The sequence below is a fragment of the Lissotriton vulgaris genome, chromosome 5, assembly GCF_964263255.1.
Source record: "Lissotriton vulgaris chromosome 5, aLisVul1.2, whole genome shotgun sequence".
NCBI classification, from domain to species: Eukaryota; Metazoa; Chordata; class Amphibia; order Caudata; family Salamandridae; genus Lissotriton; species Lissotriton vulgaris.
In genome coordinates, this window is record NC_141693.1 from 1,550,733,054 (window position 1) to 1,550,759,793 (window position 26,740).

The 26,740-nt window shown below is 45.8% G+C and overlaps 1 protein-coding gene across 4 annotated transcripts in view; it reads left to right on the plus strand.

The window, feature by feature from the left end:
• SLC12A6 (solute carrier family 12 member 6) overlaps positions 1–26,740 on the plus strand; it is a 734,261-nt gene that overhangs the window by 480,919 nt on the left and 226,602 nt on the right. For all 4 annotated transcript variants that reach the window (XM_086923612.1, XM_086923613.1, XM_086923614.1 and 1 more), the window contains one exon: positions 21,028–21,085. In XM_086923612.1, the coding sequence (XP_086779738.1) occupies positions 21,028–21,085 (58 nt within the window). The remainder of the gene's footprint in view (positions 1–21,027; positions 21,086–26,740) is intronic.

The window sequence follows — 26,740 nt, forward strand, 5'->3', positions numbered from 1 at the left end:
GTCCACGTTACTGGACTTGTAGGGCATAGTGGTGCAATTCCTGACCTTGGTTCTAAAACTACCATAAGGTGAAGTCTAAGATTACCAAACCACTAAAGGGGTTACCTCTCGAGATTAACAAGGCGCTAGGAATATAAACCAATATAGTCCACTAACCTTTTAGTGGACTTGCTCCTTTCACTGCTCCACTTCATCTGTTCCAGTTGCGGCTGCCGTCCCCTGGTCAGGATTTCGAGGCCCTCCTCCACCGCAGGCTCCTGCCTGCACCTCATCCATAATAGTTGTAGAGCGTCACAGCTTTGCTACTTGACTGCCCTTCTGCCTCTCTCCTTTTCTCTCTCTTTATTTTTTCCTGCCTCTGTCATTTGGGCTTTTGCTTTTCTTTCCTTTTTTTCATGTTTTTCCTCCTTTGTCGCCCCTGCTGCTGCGATGACCCACCCCCTCCAGTAACCCTTCCCCTCCCACGTTTTGGCGCCTCCCAGCTGTCCAGCCCCCACAGCACTACTTAATGGGGGCCATGCAGCAGATGTGCTCAGAAGGTGCTGGGCTCGGTCCGTCCGCGTCTGGACCGTGCCCAGCACCAGGGACCCTGGCTCTTGGACCTTCCATTACTACAACGCAAGTACCTTCCCCCCCTCAAATCAGGACCCCACGCCATCTGCCACCTAGCGTCGCCAAAGGGGATCCATGGACTCTTTGCCTGCTGGAACTGCAACCACACCTTCACCCATATCAATACGCCAGATCCTTTTGCCGCCAACCAACAGTGCACCTGACTGGCTGAACTGCATCCCCCTCATGTGCAATCCCTCCACAATCATGCCACAGAAATCTGGAACCTCCTCGACGCTGCCTCTCCCAACATGGACTTCTTCACAGGAACGTGGACCAATCCCAGTTCTGGACCGGACATCCCCATCCCGAGGCTCCAAAACAAACTGCGAGGACCGCACTGACTAACCAAAGGAGGCATTGCCATCGTCCACGTTCCACTAACCACGCACTCAAACGACTCATATGACTCAATGACAATCATGGAACACCTCAACTTACAGATCCAGACCAGCCCCAAAACCTCCCTCCTTGGCACCCTCGTCTAGAGGCCCCCCGAACCCCTGCTTGCCCTTCACAGACTCCATCGTAGACCTCATCGCACCCCAGACTCTCCGATCCACAGAGTACAACCAACTTGGAGACCTCAACTTTCACCTAGACAACTATAGTCACCTGAACATCACCACCCTACTGGAGAAACTCGCCAACTTCAGACTCAAGCAGCTAGTGACTACACCGACCCATACAGCCGGACACACGATGGACCCCATTTTCTCCGCCAATGGGAACATCACCTGCAGCCACAGCACAAACTCCTTTGGACTGACCACTACTCCATACATCTCGCCTTCGCCACGCCCACCGTACACCACTACCCTCATCGACCCCCTGTCGCAGCTGCAACAAGGCCACAGAAGAACGCTTCTTTGACCTCTTCGGCACGACCACCCTGCCAACACTAACAGACCCCAATACCGCAGCTCTTCACTGATGGACCTTTAACTGCACCAACACTCTGACACCCCTCAAGAAAACACCAGACAAGCAACACTCCAAAAAAAAAAAAGGTGTTTTACTCCTGCCCTCCATGAGTCCAGACACATCTGCTGACGACTTGAGAAGAGATAGAACAAAACCTCGGAACCCCAAGCAACCTTCCAATCCGCTGTCAACGCACACCACCTTCTCCTCAAAACCACAAAGAATACAGCCTTCCTAGACAGGATAAATGCCAACGCACACAACAGCAAAGAACTATTTGCCCTCGACAAGGGTTTGCTAGGCCCAACAGCGAGACCACAGGCATCCCACCCTCCCAAGACCTCTGCAAAAAACTCTGCACCTTCTTCCACCAGAATATCAGGCAGACCGCTTTGACACCCAAGACCCTGCCACTATGCCCACCACTAGTACATGCAACCATGCCGCACGCCAACACATCCTTCTCAACTGGACTCCACTAACCACAGGCAACAAACTCAAGGCACTCAAGTGAATCTACTCAGAAGCCCCATCGGTCCTTGCCCATACCACATTTTCCACAGAGCAGGTGTCTTAATCGCCCACCAGCTTTGCCGCACCATCAGCTGCTCCATCAAATCCCCCACCTTCCCCGATGACTTAAACACACCAAGGCCAACCCCCTGCTGAAGAAACCATCTGCCGACCCGTCAGACCCCAAGAATTTCCAACCTATCTTCCTCCTCCCCTTCCAGCTAAGCTCATCTAGAAGGGCATCAATGCCCAACTCTCCGAGTTTATCAAAAAGAACCACGTCCTGTACACCTCCCAGTCCGGTTTCCGAAGCAACCACAGCACCAAGACCACAGTTTGCCACTACTGACGACTTCTGCTCCCTTCTCGACTGTGACGATACCACATCCCTCGTCCTACAAGACCTCTCGGCCATCTTCGGCAGCTTCTCCCACCACACCATAATCGCGAGACTTCATGACGCAGGCGTCCGCGACAAGGCACTGAACTGAATGTAGTGCTCCTCCCTAAGTCCCATCTTCTTATGCATCTACATGGCTCCCCTCGCAGACCTCATCAGAAGCCACGGACTCAACATAGTCTCCTATGCCAATGACACCATGCTGATCATCTTCCTAACCAACGGACTCACAGCCACCAAAATCAAATTTCACAACGGAATGAAGGCAGATTCTACCTGGATACAAGACAGCTGCCTCAAGCTCAGCTCTGATAAGACCGAAGTACTCATCCTTTGACCCACCCCCTCAGCATGGGACGACTCCTGGTGGCAGTCGCACTAGGAACCCCATCTATCCCTACGGACCACACACACAACCGTGGCATCATATGAACTCCTCGCTCTCAATGATCTGCCAAGTCAACGCAGTATCCTTATCCTGCTTCCACACGCTCTGCCTGCTTCGAAAGACATTCAGATGGCTCACCATAGAATCCAGAAAGACAGTCACCCATGCACTCATCACCAGTAGACTGGACTACGGCAACGCACTCTACACCAGCATCACCCATAAACAGCTTGGGAAACTACAGAACGTTCAAAATGCCGCAGCCAGACTGGTCCTTGGCATCACCCGCCGCAGCCACATGACGCACCTCCTCCAAGAACTCCACTGACTCCCAATGAACAAAAGAATCATCTTAAAGCTCCTCACACATACCTACAAGACCCTACACTACGCAGGGCCAGAATATCTGAACCACCTTCTTGCTTTCCACACACCGCCAGACAACTCCGCTCCATCCAACTTGGCCTACCCTCCATCTCACTAGTCCACAAGACAACAAGACCAGAACCTGAGGAAGATCCTTCTCCTACCTCTCCGCCAAGACTTGGAACACCCTGCCCCTCCACCTCTGGCAGTCTGTGTTAGTGACCCAGTTCAGGAAGGACCTCAAGACCTAGCTCTTCGACTAAACCTCCACACCCAGATGGATCAGCAGCCTACCCCCACCTCAGCACATTGAAACCTTCACAGGTGAGTAGCTGAACTTTACAAATCCTTGATTGATTGATTAAATATATAAAGTAATAGATTGTGTTGAATCAAGTAATTGCAATTATATTTGTATAAGTTTTGTTCCATGTTCTTAAAAAGCAAATGGGTTTAAGCAAAGGGAGTCGATTGGTTATTGGAAGTCTCAAAATAGGTGTTTCAAATTGGCGTCTCAAATAGTGAGGTTTTTCAAAGTGTTCTTTTAAGAGCCCTAACTAAACTCATCTCCCAAATTCGGTCACATTCCAGTGCTTGGTGTTAAGCTTCAATCAACTCTAATTCCCACCTAGTTAACTTATTCTTTGTGGGCTAAACGAATGGGGAGCAGCAGGGTACGCTAAAATAATCAATAACTAATCAGTCCAACTTTGGCAATGAGTAGTAAAAGTGATGAGCGGCAAAGCACTTTGCTCCTTTTTGGATGCTTATCGTGTTGATAATCTGGAACGGATTCCTGCCTCCGAAGCTCAACATCCCAGCACTTCACCTTTAGCTCTACAGAGCAACACAATAGATGAGCATGAATCAGCCTAAGGTTTAAATGTTCTAGATGACACCATAGCTCTGTGGAGAATAGTGGACATCAATGTATTAGTAGCAGAAAAAACGAATAAATGCTTAAACTTATACCCCAAATTTAATATCATAAATCCAGAATAATGCACTGGTCATTGACTTGTCAGGGTAATATATCTGTGCTTTTCCTGCCAATTTCTTGAATTTGCAACTCCATTCTGATTACAAAACAGCACAAATAAGAACAATCCTGATCTCTCCTAACCAGCCACATCATTGGTGTTACCCAGATGTCTTTCTCATTTTCCAGGCTCCTTGTAAACTGCTGCCTAGTAAGCCAGAATACCTTACCAGAAATTCATGCAAGAGCTTCCCTCAAGCCCTCCGTCACTGAACTTAACTGCTTGGATCTTTACTTTACGCATTGCAGATTTCTGACTCTCTCTAAATTACCTAAAAATTGAAATTTTGAGAAAGGGAAACAATCTATCCAAATGTGCTGAAAACAACATCTTTGGTTTTCTGCCAAAACCACCATTTTACATCATCCATCTGCAAATCACTTCTTGCCTTCTCTGTACCTCAGCCAACTTTTCAGGGCATCCCATCACTATGGCATCCCCATTAATGGTATTGTTAGTGCCAGGAATGGCCTTAGCCCAGAACCCCTTTTTCACTGAAAATTAAAAGGTAAGATATAATCATGACCATCAACCAGCACCCCATACTGCCAATCCCCACATCACAAACAGACCAAGGCAAGACAAACAGCCACATGTTATCCTCAAACACGCAGACCCAACCTTGTACATATCTCACTAATTACCACACACCCTATAACTACAGAATAAACATTTCAAAGGAAAGTACACCATCAATGAAGCCACCAACTGAAGCAGAACACTTTTCAAGATAATGAATCACTGCATTAATTACCTTCAAGACACACCTATTCCGTACTATACAGACAAGATCAATGCCATCAATCTCTTCTTCAGTTAAACATAAGGAACATCCAACAGAACATTGACAAAACCAAGTCTTCTCCTCTAACGCCCACCCCCTAGTTTAGAATGTAACAATGGTGGTCTTCAAATCCCTGTCGCTCACAAATCTTGCTGACATACCCAGCTTCCTCAAAGCCTTTTCTTATGAAGATGATGTCTCTCAGGGGAAGCTCTTACCCCTATTCATCATTATCAATGCCTCCCTCATTCAGGGCATCTTTTCAATGGCTCTCAAGACAATCTTAAAGAAATCTATATTAGACTCTGATGATCTCTCCAACCACCAGGCCATTATTCACTTACTCTTTATCAGCAAAATCACGGAAAAAGCAATTTATGTTCAACTAACCATCTCCTACATGACTACCAGTCTGTCTTCATGGGATTCACAGGCAATGCCCATTACTGGTGCTCCTCCTAACTTTTTAGTTGAAACAGTTTGTTTACATGGGCACCCCCTGGTCCCAAAAGATTCTTATGACGTGCTGAGTCCGACAGAGTTCCAATCTGTCATCTTCAACCTGTTATTAATATTATTATTAATAATGCATTCTTGATATACCACATGGCTACCCTTAGGCAACCCAGCGCTCCGCGCCTACCTTCATCCCAAACAGGAGACTCACTGCAAGTTCATGAAGAGCCAGGTTTTTAGCTTCTTCCTGAATTCGAGGAGATTGTTCAAAGAGTTTGGAGCGTATTCCAAAGAGCAGCGGCATTAACTGAGAACAGGCGGCCGCCCGCTCTTGCCCTCTTGATCTTGGGGACCCTGGCTAGATAGAGATTAGAAGATCTCAGGTTTTGGGTTGGTAAGTAGAAGGACAGTAAATTTTGAAGGGTTTTTGGACCCGCACCCCACAGAGTTTTGTGCGCTATCCATAGTGATTTGAACTTTATTCGATCTAAGATCTTTAACTAGTGCAAAGCTCTAAGTGCTGGCTTGGCCGATTGTTTCCTTGGGGCATTGTGGAGGAGTCTAGCTGCACAATTCTGTACCACTTGCAATCTCCATGTAGTAGCCTTGGGGTACCCAGATATAAGGAGTTGCAGTAATCCAGTCGTGGCAATACCAGGGCTTGGACTAGGGTTCTGCGAGCTGAGTCTGGGAGCAGAGGCAGGAATTTCCGTAGTTGCCTAAGAATTCCATGGCAGGTGGCTGCAACCTGTACTGTTTGATGTTCAAGATTTAGAGATTTGTCCAGCCATATTCCCAGGTTTTTAATTCTCTCTTGCGGAATGGTGAGATCTCTTAAACTGCTGGGCCATTTCAGTTGGGGAGAGCTGTTATCAATATTCCCTAGTAAGAAAGGTTCGAAACCAGGAGAGAGCATTCCCTGCCACTCCTCCCCGCTTTGAGTCAGTCTATTAAGGTGTTATGATTTACAGTGTCAAAAGCGGCTCTTAAGTCCAACTGGATGATTGCCACCATACATCCCTGATCAAGCAGTTGGCGTGCCTCTTCAGTCACTGTGAGCAGCGTGGTTTCCGTCCCATGATTGGGATGAAAACCAGTCTGGGAGGTGTCCAGAATTCAATGGAATTCTAGAAAATCAGTAAGATTTTATTGACATGTTTTTCCAGAAATTTGCTCGTCATGGGAAGAAGAGAGTTTGGGCGATAATTGCTCCATACCTCTTGGTTTAAGTTGTTTTGACCATGGCGTGTTTCCATGTTTTGGGCACTAGTGAGGTGAGGATGGAGGCATTAAGAACATCTAAAAGAGGAGGGGAAATTGCATTGTTTATTTTGCTCAGCAAATGTACTGGGGCTGGGTTACCGGGGGAACCTGATTTAATTGAATTCTAAAGTTGGGACAGCGTGGAGGGATCTATCAGGGAAAACTCTTCAAGAACTGCGGAGTACCGTCACTTGAGCTGAGAACAAGTTATCAGATACGGTGACCGGGGGAAGGCATTGTATATCTTCAAAATCTTATTGTTAAAGAACTCTGCCAGTTCTGTGCATCTTTGTGGTGAGGAATCAGATGGAGTGTCAGGCTGAGGGGGACTAATACGTTTTTTTGAACAATCCTGGCGATTTCCTTAGGTGCATTAGCGGACCCCTTAATTTTCTTCTCGTAATGTAGTGTCTGTGCTTTTTTAATCTCAGTTTGATATTGTTTAATAGTTTCTTTGTATATCTTCTTATCGGGACTGTAGTCTTTCCTTCAGACCCACTCGACCCTTTTGCATTTTTGTTTGACTTCTATAATTTTCGGGGTAAACCAAGGAGATCGGTTTTCTCTTGGTTTATCTGTTCTCCATTTATGTGGGATGACAGTGTCTAAGGAGGACGTGATTCAGTTGTTGAAGTTCTTTGAGGCAATCTGGGGGTTAACATTCTCCATTGGGCTCGTTTTAACTAATGTATCTGCCCAGCGTTCATGGTCAAGCTTGGGCCACATATGGTCCCAGTGTTTTGAAGTTTGGTGGTGGATTTTTGGGCCAGATTATAGGGATTATAAAGTGGTCTGACTAAGGAATGGGGGTGGGAACGGTCTGTTTCCCGGTCTACAAGGTTAGGAAATTCTGGGGGCTAAAATATGGCCTTTCTCATGTGTGGGGCCAGTAACGTTTTGATGTAACTGGAGGGCTGTAGATTTTGTATAACATTGTGTTCATCCCCTTTTGAGTGGTCTCCGAAGTGGAGGTTAAGATCTCCGAAGATCATGGAGTTAGATGCTGAGCAAGTCATGGATGCTGCTGTGTCCATAAGGGATTCAATAAACATCTCACAGGGGTACGATATATCAGGATACCTGACAGTTTGCAGGTCGGGGAGAAGAAGAGAGTACAGCTGAGGCGTTCGCAATCCTGAAGTACATCAGGGGTTATTTGCCTGTTCATACATTTTTTCAAAATCATCGCGATCCCTCCCCCATTCTTTACTCTCCTGTCCCTCCTAAGGATAAAATAGCCTGGTGGTAGTGCCTGCACCACATCTGGGTCTGCATCTTTATGTAGCCAGGTTTCAGTCAGGAATAGTGCCTCTAGCTGTTCCTCACTGAGTAGTAGATTGATTTCGGTCATGTGCTTTGTCAAGGACCCACAGTTCAAGAGGAGCATTTTTAGCTCTGTGGTATGTTGCACTTTGAACCTCAATGAGGGTGTTTGGCTTTAAAGGGGCAGTTTGGACAGGATCTATGTCCTTGTGATATATTTATACTATGGGTGCAATTTCCATGCAATTACCCTTGTAGGGCAAGTATCTGTGGGCCTGTATATCGAGGTTTCCTCGTGTTAGGGACAGGTTTCCTGGTTCCGACTGGCTTGCCTTAGGCGCGCCTGCTGCTCGTGTCTGCTGCGCGTCATTGCTGGCAGGGGAGTCCTATACTCAATGGCTCTGCCTCCTAACCTGCTGATCGAAGCCTACCCTCGCATTCTGCCTCAATTCCCTCCACACAATCGGAACACTCCGTGGTGGACCGGGGAAGCAGCAGTAATGGCGGAGCAGGTAAACAAAGTGCTAATTATGGTGAGACAGTTTAGTTTAAAAAAAAAACGAGTGTATTTAAAACGGGCTTCCGGCAATCATGGCCCCATAAATCGAAAACTGGTGGGAGAGCAGTGTAGCAGCAGTCACAAATATTCTCTAAATAGAACAGCACTAGACTCTGTAACCAATTGCTGGGCTAAGAGAAGGGGAGAAGAGTTCCTACGTACCGTTGCAGCAGTCTAGTTTAAAATGATTGTAGGTCGCTGTTCATCGGGTTCCTTTGGAATCTATTGGCAGGCGTCAGCATTCGCCAGTATGCCCATGACATACAGCTCTAACTCTCCTTTGCCTCAGACATCCAACATCTCAAACTCTGTCTGCACCTCATCCAGGCCTGAATGTCAAGTACCTACTTGGAGCCTAACTCACAAAGTAATAATAAACATGCTCTTCTCTAACTCGTTGTGCTTGGCTGCCTTTTTGTCTAGGTTTGCGTTATGCAGTTACACATACCGATTTTTTTTCACAAGCCTATTCTAAGCCTTTAAGTTAAAGAATGTCTGCATTTTGGTGTCTATAGAAGCTGGTGGACACATTATGTGTCTGTCTTCAAGTTTCCATCAATATGTTTAGGCTGTTTCCACAATGCAAGTGATGAAAGATTTCTTACACGATCGCAGGAACGTTTTCTCATTTGTCAAGTGAACCACATTACCTGGAGAGCTCGATATAGTTTTGACAAGATTAATTGGGGCTCTTGTCAAGCAACGCAAAAGGCAAAAATACAACACATGTAACTTTGAGGCTGCTTAAGATAATTTTCATTTAAGTGTGTCCTAACATTATCACTTTAGTGTAGTGATCACTTCATAACTTGGATGTACAGATGATTCGGAGTTATTATTTAGATAAGACTAAATAGATGACATTGAAAACAACTCTTTTAGTTGACATCCTGTCTGCATTGGCTTTGCTCCATCGAAAAAGTCCTTTGTGTGATGGATTATTACCTGTTAGGCTGCTAATCAGAAGGTGAGTAGGCTCCTTTCAGCTAACCCAAAAGTGCTTTCAGACATGAGAAATTCAGATAAAGCTGCTCCTAATGATTCCAGAGATTTGCTAGGTTGCTGTCTTTAGGATAGTCTTAGCTTTGCTAGGCATTGCTATATTGATTCTGGACCTAATTCATAAAAGAGTAGTAAATCTTCATTTGTAAGCCTGCTTCTGAGAGCATGTACAGCAGAATTCCTTATTGCAGTTCAGAAAATTTGCCAGTAGTTCACCTGGAAAGATTTGTGTATTGCAGGTTTCAAGGTATACTACAGGCAGTGCCATGTGCTATTTTTATACATAGTTATTTCTCTAGCTTGAAATTGTGCACACAGTGCAATTCCGCATTGGGAAAAGGCAACCAACTGTGGATTGCATTTTTTTAATTTTTTTTTGTTTCTAAAACAATTTTCTTTGTGGAAAACCCACTTCCTCTACCCCACCATAACATTTGGGAGTGTTCCGTTCTCCTTCCCACACTTGAATGAGATTTACTTCACAGCTTTATTGAAGCAAATCTCTGACCATTTACAGTGCGGCAATAGTTGTAGATGGTCAACAAAGTTACAAGTTTGTGTACATTTACAGGCCCACAAAGCTAGCAACGCCTTCATCTACTCTCATCAAAATCATCAGATTCACTTAATTTTAGATAGTGTGAAAGTATTCAAACTGGGGTAGTGTCCAATCCATCAGGGCCACTGTCTTCACAACACTGAAGTTTTGATCCTGATAGTGTTTGAAAATTGAATTAGTGAAATAGAGCCATATCAAACCAGAAAATTTCAGAAACATTCAGTCTCCAGATATCACAGCTTTCATGTTTGAGACCTCTGCAACTGGGATAGGAAAAAGTGAATACCTACAAATGCTCTAGAATCAAATTGTGAACCTCATAAACTGAACTAGTAGCTCTGTTATTGGAGAAGAATACCCTTTCTTCCTAAAGCATGTTTATTGTTGCTATACTGATGATCAGTCCTAAAACACGTTTCTTAGTAATGAGGTAGATTAGCAAGGAAGATTGAAAAACAATTGAAATCATTAATCATCAGTATATTTTTCCCTTGTTTGTTCCTAACAATTTAGCAGGACAATTGCTAAACTTCAGGGTGCTATCCGGAAGGTAGATAACACCTGTATGGAGATAGTGGATAGAATGGCCACGGTGGAAAGCCGCACAGAAAACCTAGAAGCAGATGTCATCAAACTTCAAGGTAGAGAAAACATCTCAAACTGCTATTATCGAAGACCTAATGACAAAGATGGAGGACCTTGAGAATCGGGGAAGACGAAATAACCTCCGCTTCTTGGGAATTGCAGAAGGGGCAGAGGGAAGCGATGCTAAGGGATATATTGTCAACCTTTTGAAGTCCTCCATGCCCGAACTTTCAAAATGGGAATTGGAACGAGAAGTTCATCGTGCTCACCGCTTTCCTCTGACACTCCCTAAGAGACCTATAAAAGAAAATCAGTACCCAAGAGCCATTCTGGTCTGCTTCGGAAATTTTCTTTTACGAGAAGCAATTTACGATCTGGCTAGACAAACGAGCAGAAAAGAATTCCAAGGAAATACGTTTTTTGTCCGCCCGGATTTTGCCCATGTAACGGTTGAACGCCGATGGAGGCTGAGACAACTCTTCGCCCCATTTGAGAAGATTGGAGCAACCGTCTATCTGCTAAATCCTGCACGTTTAAGAGTACTCTACAAAGGAACATCAAGGAACTTTACAAGCGAGATTCAAGCAGAAGCTTATCTGCATGAACTCTCTGAACTAAGAAAATAGGAGGGGGAAAGTTAACCAGCCGAAATGATATATGGTTAAAGACTCTTGATATCTCAGGCGATCAAGCAAGCGGTGATGCTCGGATCACACGGTCACCCACACCTGGGGCCCCTTGGCCCCAGGATGCCTCACGGATTGGAGGGGGGAGGGAGGCGCGAGAGTGGGGGTGGAGAGGGGGGAAAGGGAGGGGGAAGGGTGGGTGAGAATAAGGCAAAAAATGGAAAACGGAGGGAATGGTGCAGAATCAGTAATGGTCAAAAGATGCCAGCAAGGAAAAAGTTTTTTGAAAAGATTTTTGATATAGGTTGCTATACTCAATTTGATGGCACACATTAATATCTGTACAATGAACGTGGGGGGATTAAATGATTGGAGGAAAAGACAGAAATTAGCATATGTGGTAAAACATAATAGAATAGATCTTCTCTGTTTACAAGAGACCCACCTCCCTTGGCCTAAGAGACATTTGCTTTCCATAAATGGATTTGAATTATTAGCCTGTACAACTCAAACATCAACTATTAGGGGGGTCGCCATTCTGGGAAGGGAAAGTTTAGGGAAAGCGAGGAAAGTGAAAGTAGATAGTAATGGAAGATGGGTGATTATCGAGATGGAACTGAATCTAACTATCTGTACGGTATATGGCTCTAATGAGGACGATCCTGAAATTTACGATTTTCTAGAAACAGAGCTTGCAAATTGGCCCACCCCTCTGGTTTTTACAGGAGATTTAAATATCTCATCTGAATGGGGGAGGAGCATATCGTACCAGGGGAGAAAACCCAGAGTTTTTAAGGCGGTACAAGCAATGTTAGCTTCTCATGAGCTTCAGGATCTATGGAGAGCTAAAGAACCCCTAAATGCAGGCTTTACATACTTTTCTAATCCAGCCCAGAGATACTCAAGATTGGATTATTTTTTTGTCTCTGTTTTAGAATCTGAAAAAGTTAAGATATGTAGACTCCCAAGGGTTATTTCAGACCACAATCCTCTGATGCTAAATTATGCTATGGGAGGGTTAGAACGGTCTAAAACTAATTGGACTTTTGAAAGAAGGCTGTTGGCAGATAGTAGATTTGTTGACCACCTGAATATATGGGCTGGTGAATTTTTTGCGGCAAATAGATACAGCACATCTCGGAATGGGGTCTGGGAGGCTTTCAAAGCTACACTGAGAGGAGAAACAATCAGCTGTACCGCCAGGCTTAGAAGAGAAGATAGGAGCGAAGTAGAAAAATTAATGGATAAACTAGTTAAGGCGGAAGAACAACATATAAAGGATATCGCCTCCGGTAGTAATAGTGAGGCTAGTCAGGGTGTTCTGCTGGCAGTAAAAGCGGCATTGCAGAAGGAGGTTACACAGAAAGCAATCTGGGAGTATCAATCCTCTAGGGCAAAGGTATGAAACGGGAGAGCAAGCTGGTAGAGCACTTGCTCTTCGGATTAGATAGGAAAGATCAAAGAATGTGATTGTGTGTATAGAAGAAGAAGGGATAACATATACGGAGATAAAGGATATTCTGCTGGTGTTTAAAAAATACTACCAGAAATTATATGAGGAGGATCCCTTCAATAATGAACAGGAGGAGGGATGTATTAATAATGGACCTTGTCTTGATGATTTAACAAAAACAGCCCTTGATAAGGATATAACGTTTGATGAAGTTTTATCTGCCCTGCGAGAGTTAGCACCAGGGAAAGCATCAGGCCCTGATGGCCTCCCCTTGGAGGTCTATAAAGTAATGGAAAAAGTGATCGTTCCTCTTTTAGTAGATCTATTTAACGGGATACTGTATTCGGGGGTGGTCCCGGATTCGTGGAAAGAAACAAATGTTGTAGTCTTTCATAAGAAAGGTAAACCAGCCGAGAAACCGGGGTCATATCGGCCTATATCCTTAATAAATGCCGATACTAAACTATACTCAAAGATCTGGGCGAAGAGGCTGGGCAGGATCATAGGCGGTCTCGTCTCGCCACGGCAACACGGTTTTGTCCCTGGACGCGGTACGACAGATCATACCTGTAGAGCGATGACTTTGTTTGATGCCCAGGAAGCCGTGGGGGGAGAGATGGCCATGATCCTGCTCAATGCAGAAAAAGCCTTTGATCGGGTGGGGTGGAGATTCCTCTGGAGCATTTTGGCCGGGAGAGGTTTTGGTCCGAATATCATCAGGGCTATTAAAGCTATGTATATAGATCCAGTGGCCACAATTACGGTTATGGGGGAGAAATCTGATAAGTTTAAAATAAGTAGAGGGACACGGCAGGGTTGCCCCTGCTCCCCCATACTATTCGCTCTGTATATTGACCCTCTTATTCAGAGAATTTTAGAGTGCCCTAGAATATCTCCAGTGATCTATAATGGCTTCGAAAATAAGATCTTAGCCTACGCTGACGCCCTGGCGGTTATCACAACAAACCCGCAGCAGGCACTCCCGGAATTGGTACAGATGGCTAAAGTTTTCGGTCAAGGCTCTGGATATCTTTTGAATGAATCCAAAACACAGATAATCTGTTCCAGGAATATACCAAGACCCGACTTAAGGTATGTCGATTCTGCCATATATCTAGGGGTAAAGATTAATGCTGCAGTGTGTAAGGACATGGCTTTTGTAGTTCGGACTGGACTGTTCCCATGGGGCAACAGGGTCAGAGCTGATTTGCATATCGCCATTGTCTAACCCAGGGTGGTGTGGAGTGCAAAAAAACGATGGATTTGGGCCCAGATCTTTTGACTGGGGGAGTGTGTGACATTGATCCACATTCGGTCCATCACTTGTTGTTTTTGCAGTTGCCGCCCTAAGTGCGCTGGGGATGCCCAGACGTGGGTCCCAGGCACTCCACACCACTTGGAGTCAAGCTAGCCGGGCTGATGAGAGGTGTTACCTCGAAACCGGTCCGGTCCTCGGATGCTTGATTCCGTTCTGGGAAGGACATGGCTTTTGTAGTTCGGACTGGACTGTTCCCATGGGGCAACAGGGTCAGAGCTGATTTGCATATCGCCATTGTCTAACCCAGGGTGGTGTGGAGTGCAAAAAAACGATGGATTTGGGCCCAGATCTTTTGACTGGGGGAGTGTGTGACATTGATCCACATTCGGTCCATCACTTGTTGTTTTTGCAGTTGCCGCCCTAAGTGCGCTGGGGATGCCCAGACGTGGGTCCCAGGCACTCCACACCACTTGGAGTCAAGCTAGCCGGGCTGATGAGAGGTGTTACCTCGAAACCGGTCCGGTCCTCGGATGCTTGATTCCGTTCTGGGAAGGACATGGCTTTTGTAGTTCGGACTGGACTGTTCCCATGGGGCAACAGGGTCAGAGCTGATTTGCATATCGCCATTGTCTAACCCAGGGTGGTGTGGAGTGCAAAAAAACGATGGATTTGGGCCCAGATCTTTTGACTGGGGGAGTGTGTGACATTGATCCACATTCGGTCCATCACTTGTTGTTTTTGCAGTTGCCGCCCTAAGTGCGCTGGGGATGCCCAGACGTGGGTCCCAGGCACTCCACACCACTTGGAGTCAAGCTAGCCGGGCTGATGAGAGGTGTTACCTCGAAACCGGTCCGGTCCTCGGATGCTTGATTCCGTTCTGGGAAGGACATGGCTTTTGTAGTTCGGACTGGACTGTTCCCATGGGGCAACAGGGTCAGAGCTGATTTGCATATCGCCATTGTCTAACCCAGGGTGGTGTGGAGTGCAAAAAAACGATGGATTTGGGCCCAGATCTTTTGACTGGGGGAGTGTGTGACATTGATCCACATTCGGTCCATCACTTGTTGTTTTTGCAGTTGCCGCCCTAAGTGCGCTGGGGATGCCCAGACGTGGGTCCCAGGCACTCCACACCACTTGGAGTCAAGCTAGCCGGGCTGATGAGAGGTGTTACCTCGAAACCGGTCCGGTCCTCGGATGCTTGATTCTGTTCTGGGAAGGACATGGCTTTTGTAGTTCGGACTGGACTGTTCCCATGGGGCAACAGGGTCAGAGCTGATTTGCATATCGCCATTGTCTAACCCAGGGTGGTGTGGAGTGCAAAAAAACGATGGATTTGGGCCCAGATCTTTTGACTGGGGGAGTGTGTGACATTGATCCACATTCGGTCCATCACTTGTTGTTTTTGCAGTTGCCGCCCTAAGTGCGCTGGGGATGCCCAGACGTGGGTCCCAGGCACTCCACACCACTTGGAGTCAAGCTAGCCGGGCTGATGAGAGGTGTTACCTCGAAACCGGTCCGGTCCTCGGATGCTTGATTCCGTTCTGGGAAGGACATGGCTTTTGTAGTTCGGACTGGACTGTTCCCATGGGGCAACAGGGTCAGAGCTGATTTGCATATCGCCATTGTCTAACCCAGGGTGGTGTGGAGTGCAAAAAAACGATGGATTTGGGCCCAGATCTTTTGACTGGGGGAGTGTGTGACATTGATCCACATTCGGTCCATCACTTGTTGTTTTTGCAGTTGCCGCCCTAAGTGCGCTGGGGATGCCCAGACGTGGGTCCCAGGCACTCCACACCACTTGGAGTCAAGCTAGCCGGGCTGATGAGAGGTGTTACCTCGAAACCGGTCCGGTCCTCGGATGCTTGATTCCGTTCTGGGAAGGACATGGCTTTTGTAGTTCGGACTGGACTGTTCCCATGGGGCAACAGGGTCAGAGCTGATTTGCATATCGCCATTGTCTAACCCAGGGTGGTGTGGAGTGCAAAAAAACGATGGATTTGGGCCCAGATCTTTTGACTGGGGGAGTGTGTGACATTGATCCACATTCGGTCCATCACTTGTTGTTTTTGCAGTTGCCGCCCTAAGTGCGCTGGGGATGCCCAGACGTGGGTCCCAGGCACTCCACACCACTTGGAGTCAAGCTAGCCGGGCTGATGAGAGGTGTTACCTCGAAACCGGTCCGGTCCTCGGATGCTTGATTCCGTTCTGGGAAGGACATGGCTTTTGTAGTTCGGACTGGACTGTTCCCATGGGGCAACAGGGTCAGAGCTGATTTGCATATCGCCATTGTCTAACCCAGGGTGGTGTGGAGTGCAAAAAAACGATGGATTTGGGCCCAGATCTTTTGACTGGGGGAGTGTGTGACATTGATCCACATTCGGTCCATCACTTGTTGTTTTTGCAGTTGCCGCCCTAAGTGCGCTGGGGATGCCCAGACGTGGGTCCCAGGCACTCCACACCACTTGGAGTCAAGCTAGCCGGGCTGATGAGAGGTGTTACCTCGAAACCGGTCCGGTCCTCGGATGCTTGATTCCGTTCTGGGAAGGACATGGCTTTTGTAGTTCGGACTGGACTGTTCCCATGGGGCAACAGGGTCAGAGCTGATTTGCATATCGCCATTGTCTAACCCAGGGTGGTGTGGAGTGCAAAAAAACGATGGATTTGGGCCCAGATCTTTTGACTGGGGGAGTGTGTGACATTGATCCACATTCGGTCCATCACTTGTTGTTTTTGCAGTTGCCGCCCTAAGTGCGCTGGGGATGCCCAGACGTGGGTCCCAGGCACTCCACACCACTTGGAGTCAAGCTAGCCGGGCTGATGAGAGGTGTTACCTCGAAACCGGTCCGGTCCTCGGATGCTTGATTCCGTTCTGGGAAGGACATGGCTTTTGTAGTTCGGACTGGACTGTTCCCATGGGGCAACAGGGTCAGAGCTGATTTGCATATCGCCATTGTCTAACCCAGGGTGGTGTGGAGTGCAAAAAAACGATGGATTTGGGCCCAGATCTTTTGACTGGGTGAGTGTGTGACATTGATCCACATTCGGTCCATCACTTGTTGTTTTTGCAGTTGCCGCCCTAAGTGCGCTGGGGATGCCCAGACGTGGGTCCCAGGCACTCCACACCACTTGGAGTCAAGCTAGCCGGGCTGATGAGAGGTGTTACCTCGAAACCGGTCCGGTCCTCGGATGCTTGATTCCGTTCTGGGAAGGACGTGGCTTTTGTAGTTCGGACTGGACTGTTCCCATGGGGCAACAGGGTCAGAGCTGATTTGCATATCGCCATTGTCTAACCCAGGGTGGTGTGGAGTGCAAAAAAACGATGGATTTGGGCCCAGATCTTTTGACTGGGGGAGTGTGTGACATTGATCCACATTCGGTCCATCACTTGTTGTTTTTGCAGTTGCCGCCCTAAGTGCGCTGGGGATGCCCAGACGTGGGTCCCAGGCACTCCACACCACTTGGAGTCAAGCTAGCCGGGCTGATGAGAGGTGTTACCTCGAAACCGGTCCGGTCCTCGGATGCTTGATTCCGTTCTGGGAAGGACATGGCTTTTGTAGTTCGGACTGGACTGTTCCCATGGGGCAACAGGGTCAGAGCTGATTTGCATATCGCCATTGTCTAACCCAGGGTGGTGTGGAGTGCAAAAAAACGATGGATTTGGGCCCAGATCTTTTGACTGGGGGAGTGTGTGACATTGATCCACATTCGGTCCATCACTTGTTGTTTTTGCAGTGTGTAAGATAGCGGAGGAAAATTACCCCCCCCCCTTATTAAATCCATAGAGACAGATCTGAAAAGGATGGACGTTCTTCATCTCTCTCTGGTTGGGAGGGTAAATGTATTAAAAATGGCGATGTTTCCTAGGGTTTTGTATTTATTTAGAGCCATTCCCCTATATATTGGGGAGAAAATTTTGAAGAAATTAGAGTCTACCTTTATTAGGTTTATATGGCAGTATGGTAAGGTTAGACGATCAACGACCCTCATGTCCCTCCCGTTGGAAAGGGGTGGGATGGCACTCCCGAACTTGAGATTGTACCACTGGGCTTGTCTCCTGATCCATATGTCAATTCTGTTTCAACGCAACACTGGCGCGATTATCGCAGATAGCCAGGGTCCCCCTCCAATCTTTAAATTACTGATGGGGGAGAAAGCAACAGGCCTATTGTTGACGGAATTGGAATATAGGTTCTATAGGAAGGCACGATTTAAGACTCTACTGGGGGCATGGCAAGTATGGAAATCAATCTTAAAATTCTTTCATGTACCTAAAATTAATCCTTCTCTTCTTTTGGAAAATTCAAGTCTTTTTCCTCGGTTAAAGAATGATGGGAACCTACAAATTTGGAAGGGTTTAGGGGGTGAAGATTATTGGAGACCTAATGGTAGGAGACAAGATAGGTGGGTTCGAGGACATGCAAAGAAGATATGGTCTACCTGAAAATCAGTGGCTTATACATGGCCAAATCTCGGGTATCATACAGGCTTGCAGGCCAAAACTTAAACCCCTGGTAGACTTCCCTGTGGTTGAGGGCATTGGAAGAGGAGGTAGGAAGATAAAAGAGGTTTATAATATGCTGGCATCCAGATTACAAGATGATGTAGGAAAAGTAGAAAGCGACTGGGCAATTAAACTGGGAAACCCGGACGTAGATTTGGACCTAGCATTATCGTTAAATAAAAAGATCTTTCGGGCGTCCAACCTACGGGCACAACATTTTAAAACAGTTTTTAATCTGTATTATACACCGGCCAAACTATTTGCATGGGGTGTTAGGAATGATGATTGTTGCCCGAGATGCAATAAGGGGCAAGCAGATTTATTACATATGTTTTTTACATGTGTGCGATTGGCCCCTGTCCTGGATGGAATAACAACATTTTGGGAGGGGCTGCTAGGTCATAAGATCGATCTATCCCCAACACTGATGTTATTTGGCTCAGATTCAAAACTGGTTTTAACAGAGGATGAGGCTGCTTTGGTTTTTATGTCGGTCGCTGTGCTTAGAATCTTAATCTCGGCCGGATGGAAGGATGTTACAGCCCCCTCTTTTCAAATGTGGGTGTCCAGATTTTTGGGTATTTATAATATTGAGTCGTGTCTCTATGAATTTAAAGGTGTTAAAAAACGAGAAATGGGAAGACGATTATGGGCCCCGGTTAAGAAATGGCTGGAGGACAGAATAAGAACTTGAAAAGTATTGTATTGTTATTTTGTTATATTTATTGATAGATCTTCATTTTATCCCCACGACAAATAATGTGTTCTGGATGCTTTATTCGAGTGATCATGTAATTGTATCAGATGTTATCATACCTTGCTTATGGTTAATTATGTACTTTTTCATTGCACCATGAACTCCAATAAAAAATCAAATAAAAAATAAAAAAAAAAAGAATCAAATTGTGAACCTCATGACCTGAACTAGTAGCTCTGTTATTGGAGAAGAATACCCTTTCTTCCTAAAGCATGTTTATTGTTGCTATACTGATGATCAGTCCTAAAACATGTTTCTTAGTAATGAGGTAGATTAGCAAGGAAGATTGAAAAACAATTGAAATCATTAATCATCAGTATATTTTTCCCTTGTTTGTTCCTAACAATTTAGCAGGACAATTGCTAAACATTATTTTCTTAGCGTAACTACACCAGGGTAGAAGGGAGGTGGTATGACACACACCAGAACTGTAAATGCAAAAAACTTACTGTCAGGGAAGGGAGAAAGGCCCAAAATTAATGTAGCACAACAACAAAAAGAATAGAAAGAAACATATAAAAGCACTGTTGCAAAGCAAAAGATGTTAAAAGGACAGTAACAGCCACCCAAGCTGACAAACATTGTGTAATATGTTGGTATAAATGTCAATTTACATGGGTGGATATTTTTAGAGACAACCTATTTCACAAGCCGTACTGATTATGTACCTAAGTACCATTCTATATTTTTTTAAGCATCTTGGAAAAAGTCCAGGGCGCTATAATTTTGAAGTCCAACACAAATACACATGTTGATGCTGTCTGTAAACATTATTTTGTAGCACTAATTATCAGGTCTCCACCGTGAGTTCTCAACCCAAACCCGCCCCCCCCGCCCCCCTCCCCTCCACTGCCTCTTCTGATCCCTTATGATTATCACTTCCATTTACAATATTTAAATCTGGAAAAAAGGTATGTCAATAGTAGCTGACAACTGTTTATCCGCATTCCTATGCCTCCTTTTTCTAGTTCTAGAATGATGTTCTCTGTTGTATTCCTGATCACAAGTCAACATTAGGTGAAATGTAATCAAATTAAGACCGCCAACATTATCACTGCCTGCTAAGAGCGTGAAAGGCTAAAAGTATTGTCTATGTGTGTTCTGAGAGTAATAATGTGTGAATGTATTCTTGATGTGCTCCAGAAGTAAATTTGGATGTGAGTAACTATAAAAATACTATTCCACTTTTTTGAATTGACATCAGAATCCAGAGACAGGCAACAGAAACGGTACAACATTTAAGTGACCAATTTAAAAGAATAAAAGGATGTTACAATCTCTCTGTTCTGAATGGCTTTTTGCTTGGGGGAAAATAAGCTAAAAGTGTTTTGTCTCCCCAGTTAGTTTTTCTATGGGAATGTTCTGATCTTTTTGTCCTGGTATCCATTTGCTCCTCTGAGGATCCATGAAAAGAATGGCAAAATTCCTCGTTAATGAGGAGATGATTAAACCATCTGCTGTAGAATGATCCTTGCTACTGCCTATAATGGAAACTTTGTAATGGTTGTTCTCTTCTTTGCCCTCCAGCATCCAGTGGAAAGATCTTATTTGTGGTGGGGGAAAAAATCCAGTCATTAAGAGATAGTGCATTCTTCCCTGGAAGCATGTGCATTCCATTTCATTTCTTTGTGTTGGGTGGGGAGAGAGGTAGGGGTTTCAGACCAGCTTTAAAGTATGCTTGTATCCAATGATTTTTCCTTGATCATCTGATGCTGCAGATCTGAGTAATGTGGTCTTGTTTGGGGCTTGCGTTGAAGGAGTGGTTCTCAGAGACAAGTAAGTAAGATGTCATCCCAAGATCTCTTAGGAATAACATTTTAGAGACGTTGAATCCCAACAACAGCGAGAAATGCTGGTGTTGACGAGATGATTATAGCATATAGGCCTTCATTAAATGCTATCCTTTAATTGATATGAAAAGGTCACGTTCAAAGAGCACTGTTAATTCTTCATTGAAGAATTTGCTTCTTTATGAGTGTTAGAACATACTATCCACCAAGAGTTAATTTAGGAATTGTTCTCTTTTATTGAAGTGCTGTCTTCCTGGGTAAGTCAATAGAAAATGCCATCTCCAGTTTTGGATTTTTTGAGAAAATCATGTGTTTTGACTTTTTCTCCATTGTCTGGCTTAGAATTCTTGATAAAAAAGCTATACTCCGTGATATTAAAGCTTATTAATTGAATATAATAGTGTGCGCTCCCCATTCACCTTTATGCTTGGGTTTGCACTACAGTAAGTGAGGTGGACCAGTTTTAAGTTTTTTTTAAATTTATTTTTTAATAATGTTTAATTGATTTTCACTTTACTTTACCCAACCCCAAGGGTAATAGGAGTTATACATATTGTTTTATGACATCAGATTACAATGTCACAACTACTGTACTTGCCACAGATACAAAGCTGTTTTATATGTTGCTACAGATTATTGTAATACTATATAACACTATTAACATAACTTTTTACACGTTAGCTTCTGTCATGTACCAGATGAAGTGTCTTGATGGACCAATGGGGCTATTTGTGGTATCATATTCACGTGTGTTTTAACAATTTGTAGATGTGGTTTCCAGACTAATTATGTTTGTGTGCGGGGGTGAGAAGGTGACGGCCTGACCTCGTGGATGTATGGATAGGACTGGGCTACGCATTTGTCCTGGTTGGGGAGGGGAGGGGGTGGTAATGGGGGGAGGTAAAGAGAGGGGGAGCGGGATTGCGCCGGCATGAGTGAAATCGTCAGGAGGGTGGCAACTTCCGTTGGATGTTGAATTGATTCTATGGAGACCCCAGATTAGATGGAGCATGGTGCCGAACCCTGCAGAGAGGTCCAGGAGGATGAGGGCCGCTGTTTCCCCATTGTCGAGCAGGAATCTGATGTCGTCAGTGGCTGCGATGAGGGCGGTCTCGATGCTATGGTTGGCTCGGAAACTGGATTGCGAAGGGTCGAGGGATCCGTTCGTCTCGAGGAAGGCGGCAAGCTGTCTGTTGACTTTGGCATGAAAAGGGAGGAGCAAGATGGGGCGGTTGTTTTTGAGGTCGGTGGGGTCCGCTGTTGGTTTCTTCAGGATGGCGCTGAGCTCGGCATGCTTCCAGGTCTCCGGGAAGGTGGCGGTGTTGAAGGAGGTGTTGATGATGTCCGGGAGTAGGGGTGCGATGATGGAGTCGGCCTTGTTGAAGACTTGGTGGGGGCAGGGGTCGGTTGGTGATCCGGAGTGGATTTTGTTCATCGTGCGGGTGGTGTCTTCAGTGCTGATCGGGGTCCAGGTGCAGAGGGTGGTGGTGGGGGCGTGGGTTCGGTGGTTGGGTGCGTGTGATTGGTGCGCCGAAGCTGGTGTGTATATCCGCGATCTTGCGGTGAAAGAATGAGGCGAGTGAGTCGCAGAGGTCTTGCGAGGGAGTGATGTCGTTGTTTCTGGCGCTGGGGTTGGAGAGCTCTTTGACGATGCGGAAGAGTTCCTTGCTGTTGTGGGCGTTGTTGTCCAGTCGTTCTTTAAATGCTGTCTTCTTGGTGGTGCGGATCAGCTGGTGTTGTTTGCGGGTGGCGTGCTTGAGGGCCGTCATGTTGTCCGTGGTCTGGTCTGGTCGTGGCGCCAGGCTTTCTCGAGGGTGCGGCAGTTCTTCTTGGAGGTCTTGAGTTCATCGGTGAACCAGGGGGCTTTCTTGCTGCCGGGTCTGCTGGGAGGGTCCTTCAGTGGTGCGATGTCATCTGCGCAGTTGGTGAGCCAATGTGTGAGGTTGCTGGCTGCTTCGTTGGGGTCCGTTGTGCTGGCGGGAGGGTTCTGGCGGAGGGAGGTGGTGAGCTGCTCGGCGGTGATCTTGTTCCAGCTCCTGCGAGGTCCCTGTTGCGGGTGGTGGTAGGTCGTGGTTTTTCTGAAGCTGAAGTGGATGCAGCTGTGGTTAGTCCAATGGAGTCCGGTGGAGTGGCTGAAGGAGATGTGCTTGCTGGAGGAGAAGTTGTTAGGCCGGCAGCGGTTCAATCTGCCATTTCTGGGCGTCTCACTCTTGTTTAGGGGCTGGGGTATACCCGAGCGGCAGGTCAGAGGGTTAGGTTGCGGTTGGGTGCCTAGTTCATGGGTAGCCGATCCAGCAACCTCGCGCCTTGGGCATTATTATATATTACCTGGTCTCTTCTGGATCACAGTCTCAGAGCCATTCAGCAACTCCCAAGATCGTGGAGTAGTGTAGGTCCGGTGACCCAGTTCCGTAGTGTTGCAGCCTGCCAACCACCACATTGGCTGCTGAATGTGTGTCTCAGCGTAATAATGCTGGTAATCAGGAGCTCCCAGGTCACCCTCTGTGATTGGGGCCTAGAGTTTTGTAAGGGCAAATCTAATTCTGGTCTTACCCCAGATAGATACGTTAGGAGTGATTTTTAGGTCTCAAAACAATTTACCTGGCAACAGGAATGGGAGAGCTAAAAATAAATTGAACAGCCTAGGAAGCAACAGCATTTTAGATATGGCTATACGCCCCATGGGGGAGAGTGGCAGTTCCGTCCAGAACGCCATTGAGGTGCATTGGTAATCGCCCTTCTCATATTGCCATCTATTGAGTCTGCTTGAGAATGATATATTTGTACTCCTAAGTACTTAAAGGAGTCATGAGGCCAAATAATTGGGGCCTGTGGTAGGCCCGCCCTTTGTTCCGAAGTCTGGGGTGTCATTGGGAACAAGAGAGATTTTCTCCAGTTCACTTTGAGGCCAGTAAAGCGTCCATACCGTTCCAACAGCTCCATTAGGCCATACAGCATTTTCCGATGGCCCCGAAGGTATATCAGTGCATCATCAGTGTAAAGTGAGACAATGTGCCATTGTTTGTGTGCTTTGATGCCCCAGTCAATCACTCTGATGCGTAATGCACAGGCTCAAGGCTCCATCGCTAAGCCAAAAATAATTTGCGCTAGAGGACACCAGTGTCTGGTGCCCCGCTCGAAACTGAAAGAATCCAAGATCATGCTTGACACGGCTTGCAGTGTGATGTATAAAAGCTTAATCCATTGTAAGAATCGAGGGCCTATACCATAACCCGCCAATGCCACTCTTCGGTTCTATTATCCCAGGGTATTGAACGCCTTCTCTGTATCTAGAGAGGTAAACCATGTCGATCACACGTCATATGTGCCCATTCTAGGAAGAGCCGATGTAAATTGATGCTGGTGTTGCTGAAGGGACTGGATCCATTTTGGTCTGAGTGCACAAGCAGCTGTCACTTCTCGTAATCTGTTGGCCAGTACCCTACCTAGTATTTTGTAATCTGTATTCAAGAGGGACACGGGAGGTACAATCCCATCTGCAGCAGGTCTCTGCCTGGCATTGGGGACAGCACTAATACGGCCTCACGAAGTAAGGGCGGCAGTATAACCTGCTCGTAAGCTTCTGTGTACACCCGGTATAGGCAAGGGACCAGTGGCGTGCTGAACGAAGCATAATATGCCAGAGGCCATCCAGCGGTCCCCTGGGTTTTTCCCCTCGCCAATTGCTGGATAGCTTTGTAGGTATTTTTGCAACAATCAAACAAATGTCGTTAAAGCTAAATGCTAGCCTCAGGAGCAGTTGGAGTTTAAAACGCTCCATATCACTAAAGATTGTAGGAACATCCACTAGGCAGTTAGACCAGAATTGTAATAGTAAATTAAAAGCAGTCTGTCGCCAGTGAGAAAGTGAAGGTCTGCATCCAGTTCTGCCCAAGCTCTCCAGCTGTAGCAGAACGTCTGTCCTTTACACACTTTGGCCTCCAGTACTCGTTGATCAGGGTGCATATTGCTGTTATTTGAAGGAAAAGAATAGAGCCAAACCCCCACTTGCTGGTATTTCAGTTCATGCTAAAAGTTCATGAAGACCTCTTTTGCACATTTCCACTGGTTGTGTTAGCGCATGTAAATGGGATTTCAATATGGTTCATCCTAGCACAATAAGCATCTTTCCTGTACCAAAGTACTGTAGGTCAATGGGTATTAATCTGTGGTCAGGGCACCTTTGGGCATTTGTGAAGCCTACTCAGAGGTCCCAAAACTGCTTGGAAAATTAAATAATATTAACAGATTAATAAAGTGTATATAATTAAAGAAGTAAATGTGCAATTGAAAAGTTTATTTTCAAACATTCTGAAAATGTATAGGAATTTAAAATTGGGAGCTAAAAATTAAGCAAGTGCATCAAACAGAACATTGTATGTATTATAAGTGTCATCAATCGAATTTAGAAAAGCTCCAACCTTCCTAGTCTTGTGAATTAAATCAAAAAAATGGATCTATGCTTGTTTCTGTATTGTTTTGCTGTTCAAATTCTAAAAAATGTAGGCTGGGGTTACCCGCTTCCAGTAATTCCTCAGCGGGGGTCCCTGGGGTCCAGCCAGGATTAAGTCTGGGCCCACGGAAGTCAGAGGAATAAGAACTACTGTTCAAGACAATGCTAAGAAATAAGCAATTGTGTATTGCATATGGCCTTACAGATTTTCACCTCAGTCACTATGTAGTTTTTTCCACTCTTTGCAGATCCATAATTTTAAACAGACCAGTCCCTCTATTACGTTGAAATGAAAATATGCCTTAAGTTCTACCTAGAGAGAGCTAAGAATTTTAGAGCATCTCTGGACTGTTTGTCTACTTTGGCCATTCTAGCAAAGAGATAACATTTTTAAAATGATAGAATTGATAAGGAGGTTGCAGCTTGCATAGCCTTCTGCCATAGCAAGTGAGAAGAATGTATCTTTCTTAAATGCGCTTAGCATTCCAACAAAGGCATGCCACCTAGAGTTGCAGACTTTGTGCGAGTGCTACTACTGGATATCTTCAAAGCAGTAACTTGGTAGATAGGCATTACTTTCACAAACACTCCTGCTTTACCAACCCAGGCTAGCGTTTGACAGATGACTTTCGGGAACCATATTTTTTTTATTACACTGCTTCGCCGACGGACAACACTTAACTACAGTTCTATGTAATTGGAATGTTTAACACATTCTATGTGACACTGCATGTTCCCCTAGGAGAGAGAAGGAATTTAAATATTTCCTCTTATCAGCCCAGAAGGCCGAAGTCAATTTAGCCAACCTCAAATGCTGGAAATCATAATACATTCTCACTATCAGTGCATAATGAATCAATAAAGTACACCCTCTTAAAAGTCTATATATATATATGGAAAGGACACTGTACTGGGCGCTGAGGAAGGTCTGTTGACCGAAATGCATTCGCCGCTGCTGGCATCATCCTCGATAAAGTTAGCTGTTCCTTCAGAACTCCCCTCCGGCCTCTGTCTTCTTTTTTTGGGAAGAATTTTCGTCACATTTCCTGCGCCGGCCAGAGGCGCAGCACAGAAGGCCCCTGCCAGACAAAGAGACTTGGCTCTATAACTGGCGTTCCGCTGTTCCAGCGTTCATCGAAGTTGAGGGATCAACAAGAGTCAGACCGCCAGGAACGTGATGCTGGAATG